Below are 4,607 nucleotides of genomic sequence, written 5' to 3'. Positions count from 1 at the left end.
ATATCAATCAGTGACAACTCGATCCACCACTAGCAACAGATCGGGTCGTTTTTTTGGCCAACCCGATCCCAGTGTAAGAAAATATCATCCAATCCAAAATCTGAACAATGACATCAATGTATAAAAAAGACAGTCACATCAAAAGTAAGGAGCTTTTAAATACAGATGATAAACAATGACTTTCTGTGAGTTGAATTTTGTTTTTTGAGTTCTCCTGATCAAAGATTAAGAGTCTTCAAATTAACAACAAAAACAAAGTCATACATACATAATCAAGCAGATAATTTTCTTGACATATTCTTTGATCACATGGTAGGTATTAAGAGAGAAACTTGTTCCATAAGTTCACAGGCATTGATCTAAGCAAACTTTTATTGACCCAAATAAATAAATCAGAACAATAACTTACAGTATGCAAGTTGCAGCAGTCAGTGGACTTGGCAAATTACTTGATTTATAAAATGGCTACCACCAATTTTCAAGGTACGCAACCTTAAATACATTAACTGTTGATAATATATTACGGTGCATCATCATCATAACTTGTAGCAATTACTACGAACCAGTGTACATGCGTTACTATTGATGTAACGAGAGGACAAGGTCAGCCTTATTTGGTAAATTCTTATTAGGCTCTATTGAAGTAGTAGCAGAAGAGAAAGAGCTAATTGGGACTAAGGTTGCATTCAGCAGCCTTCTCCCAGGATTTGAGAGTTTTGTCCTCGGTATCTGTTTTGTACAATGCAAGGCGACTTATCTGGAATAAAGGAGGCTCAAGTGTGGCATGTACGCTACAAGGAAATAGAAGTAATTGTCAATTATCAAAGTCTCAAATTTTATTTTCAGCGAGGATAATAGTCCTCTTATCATAGAAAACAGTTCTATTCCATTCTTAAAGACAAACAGCAATCACCAACAACCACTTGTCTAACCACTCGAGTCCGACAAGCTAAAGCAAAGGTGAGGATATGGGCTCAATAATAAGCTAAATTAGAGAAATTTTGCTTTTAAAAAGAAGGGTAAACAGTCGTTTTAGGCATCAATAGTCATCGTCAAAACGACATCATTTTGTCCACATCATCACAGTGACAAAATGATCTGTCACGTTATTGTGCCGTTAAAATTTAACGTCCCAATAGCATAATTGAAGTTAAAACCAAAGTTCAATTCTATAATTGGAGAAACTAAAAGTTCAATGATATAAACGATCCCCGTCTAAAGTTCAAAGGAATTTGCTGTAGTTTACCCTAAAAAGAATTAGAGAAATAGGGTTCTGGGAGTTTATTTAGGGAAATAGAGTATCTTCTACATTGATTGCCAATTCTGCCTATTTCTCCCCACATTAACACCCCTTTTCCCCTTCTCAATAGAATACTTGTAGCAGTCAAAATGTTATCTTTACTCGATTAGTTACTCCACCTTCTATAATTCCAACCATTTCTGCAGATAAATCATATAAAAACCTCAGGGAATATAGCTATGGGTTAGTCTAATGAATTTCAGCATTAACGTGCAGTGGAGTTACTGAATATTCAGGGTGCCTAAAGATGTTAAAAAAGGCAAACACTTTTAAGCAGTAACAACTTACGGCTTGATCGCTTGTAACCAAAATGGCCACTACAATGCTCACTAGTTTCCACCACCTGGAGAAAATTTCAAAACAAAGTGATAAAACTCTTACTTCATTCACTCCAACAAAGATTTGTTCTTCGAATTTTAGCAAATGGAAGGAAATCCAAAGCGGGAATATTACCTCGGAAGTGGGGTGAAGCAGCAAAAAGACGCACTGATAAAAGAAAGTCCCAGTAGCCACACGATCGACGGTGGCATTATAAGCCTTGAGGCCACCACAGGCGGCCCTGAACTTGGCCAACGCATCATCGGGCGCTAAACTGATGGCCCCAACAACCGTGACATGGGGCTCGAACGGCGGCCCGCCGAACTCGGATCGTAAACCTTCCATCACCTTCTTCACCCTGGCGGTGACGTCTTCGGGCGTAAGTTCCCACACTGAATACACATCTTTCTTGACCACGGCTTCAGGGGTTGCCATGAACGCGAACGAAGTGGGAGTGGAAATGGATCGAGGTGTAAGAGAACAATGGATGGGAATTGGAAGGTGCTTTCTGGGGATTGAATTTGGGATTTTGGAGACGGAAAAAGTATGGGTTTGGGATTTTAAAATGGCAACTTGGGTCAGGTGGCGCATGGGAAGAGCAATATGCCCTTTGAGCTTCCAGTGGAATGCCAGGCTTTTGCGCCATGCGACAAGTTTTCATTTGTTTGTCATTTTTAAACAATCTCCAAGTGTGACTTCAAACCAAGATTTCTTATGATGTGATATATTTTATTAGTATTTTAAATAAATAAATAAAAATATTATAATTCGAAAGTGGTCTCCTCTCTTTCTGAAAAATTGAAAACCATTTTAATTCTCACGACGAAGATGTTATAGACAAATTATCTTTGTCGCTGCAGTTTCAACTCTCCTTTCCCTCTTAATAACAAAATCCGAGATTTCTCCTCTAAGGTTATTGAAAGAAAGATCAATTGTATCGTTGCCATAGATTTTCTTAGTGAATTGTGGTAGGAGTTCATGTTATATTGAATAGTGACTAAACTATGAGTAATTCTAAAATTTAGTAATTATACTGAATCTTTTTAAATTTTAATGACTAAAATAAGAGTAAATGAGAAGAAATCTATTTTAAAGGATAATTACTTTTATAATATATTTTAATTAATATTTAAATAAATAATGAAAAATAATAATATTTTTCTCTTAATTATAGATACTTATTGAACAATTGATAATAAACAAATAGGATTATAACCACTCCACCTAAGAACTGATTGGTTCTTACAAATTAATAGGTCCATAATAGTGAGGAAAACGGTTACATGGCCCAGTGCAAGGATGGGTTTATGAGTGGCGTTCTTGCCGAATTTTAAAAAAGAATATCAAATACATGTGAATATATCAAAAGTTTCATTTTTTTTAAAACTAACTATTAATTTATTCTGTTTAAGACGCTGAAAACATTACATTTTTAATTTTATTCATTACCTTTTAAAAAAACTAAAAAACTGTTGATGTAATATTTTTTCAATGATCAATTTATTTTTTTTAATGATAAGTGTTCCAAATGAAATCAAAAAATAATATTAGTGATATTTTTTAAGATAAAATAATTGAGTGACTAAAATAAAATCAAAAAAGATAATTTAATGACTAAAATAAAATAAAAAGATAATTGAATGACTAAAATGAAACTAAAATAATAATTGGATGACTGAATATGTAATTTAGTCTTAAATTTATTTGCTCCGGATCTGACAAAGATAATTGAACTTTGGACAGTACACACAAACTCTAATGATTATAACGGAAACTACACAATTTTAGTCTACAACACAAGAAAGCACTAATAAGCCACATTTTAGCCAAATTAAGGCGTGTACTAAGGGAATGGAGCTCTCAACTTCATCTCGGTCTTCTCAATGTCAATGGCAAAACCCTTCCCGTGCTGTTTCCAGTAGTCAGCCTGTGGATTGATCCATTCAGGTTCTTCAATCTCCACCCTCGACTCCCTTATTTCTTCACTTGATATGTTGTATTTGTCATCCCTCTTCTTCACCAGCTCCGGGTCTACCTTCCCCAAGTTCACCCCCTGCGGTGACATCATCAACGCCGGTGCACCAAGTGGCAGCTTATCACCCCTATCCACCTGCCATGTGCACCAGAACTTACCGTAGGTCTTAGCCAAGTTTTCCAGTTCTGGTTTCCCAATTATATCTGGGATTCTGGGATTAACCCAGAGGCCTGATTTGATCTCATAAGCATGTGAATGCCAAAGTTTTTGCTCTTCTGTTGGAAGGGCTTCAAACAGTCGATCGGAGATTATATATTCAATCCCTTCATAGAAACCGAATAACACTTGTTCAGTTCAGCATTTTGTTTCATTGTAAATTAGTTTGAAAAGAAAAAAAGCTGACCGATGAGGCGGGCATTGGAGTCATCGGATTCATAAACGGGACACTGGAGAAAGTCCTGGTTGAGCCTGCTGACGTAGTGGTGAGTCTCGATTTGACGACACATATCATGGCTATACAAGGCGAAAGTGCAGACATGTTGGCTGATTTGTTTCACCGGTGTCAAAGACTGCAACATTGATGCGCCCTTGTCGACCACCTGCTGCCCCATCGACATGGGTTTTCCGGGTGGTGTTGACTCGACAGCACCTCGAGCGGGTGTGGGAGCCGGGGACTTGTCACTGGAAGCCATTGGAAAGGACTTTGGGTTGAAGATTGGTGTGAAGATTTAGGGGGTTATATGGGAAGTGAGAAAGTAGATGGGAAACGTGGGGGGGATATTTTGTGGCCACCTTGACATGCATGGAGAATGAGGTGGCTGACGGTGGGCGAGGTGTCTCGCCAGGTGGGTGCTTTTGAGGGAAATTTGGGGTCCATGTGCTCTTCTTTTCAAGAAATTCTTGGATTCGATCCATCCGTTAATAAAATTTATCAATCTCAAAGTAATTTTCAAATAACTTAATTCTTTATCATATGTAGAAAAGAAGTAAAAATTCATTATGTAAAAGAAAAAT

The 4,607-nt window shown here is 37.1% G+C and overlaps 1 protein-coding gene and 1 pseudogene across 1 annotated transcript; both read right to left on the bottom strand.

Moving 5' to 3' along the window:
• Positions 1-644: 644 nt before the first annotated feature.
• LOC120147346 lies at positions 645-2,119 on the bottom strand (annotated as a pseudogene).
• Positions 2,120-3,414: 1,295 nt separating this feature from the next.
• Positions 3,415-4,285, bottom strand: LOC120147339 (oil body-associated protein 2C-like). The gene is made up of 2 exons (XM_039160737.1): positions 3,997-4,285; positions 3,415-3,916 (listed from the first exon to the last, which is right to left on the bottom strand). The coding sequence occupies exons 1-2, from the start codon at positions 4,283-4,285 to the stop codon at positions 3,462-3,464; spliced, it is 744 nt and encodes a 247-aa protein (XP_039016668.1). The 3' UTR covers positions 3,415-3,461.
• Positions 4,286-4,607: the final 322 nt, after the last annotated feature.

The sequence above is a fragment of the Hibiscus syriacus genome, unplaced genomic scaffold (genome assembly GCF_006381635.1).
Source record: "Hibiscus syriacus cultivar Baekdansim isolate YM2019G1 unplaced genomic scaffold, ASM638163v2 tig00110937_pilon, whole genome shotgun sequence".
Classification (NCBI taxonomy): Eukaryota; Viridiplantae; Streptophyta; class Magnoliopsida; order Malvales; family Malvaceae; genus Hibiscus; species Hibiscus syriacus.
The sequence above is the reverse complement of the archived record's forward strand: the minus strand, read 5'-3'. Positions and strand labels throughout refer to the sequence as shown.

Bases quoted from the DNA above. Each gene is read 5' to 3' on its own strand.
- LOC120147339 (XM_039160737.1), bottom strand. From the start codon at position 4,285: ATGGCTTCCAGTGACAAGTCCCCGGCTCCCACACCCGCTCGAGGTGCT. The intron at 3,917-3,996 runs GTCAGCTTTTTT...GTTTCTATGAAG, and splicing joins CTCCAATGCCCGCCTCATCG to GGATTGAATATATAATCTCC.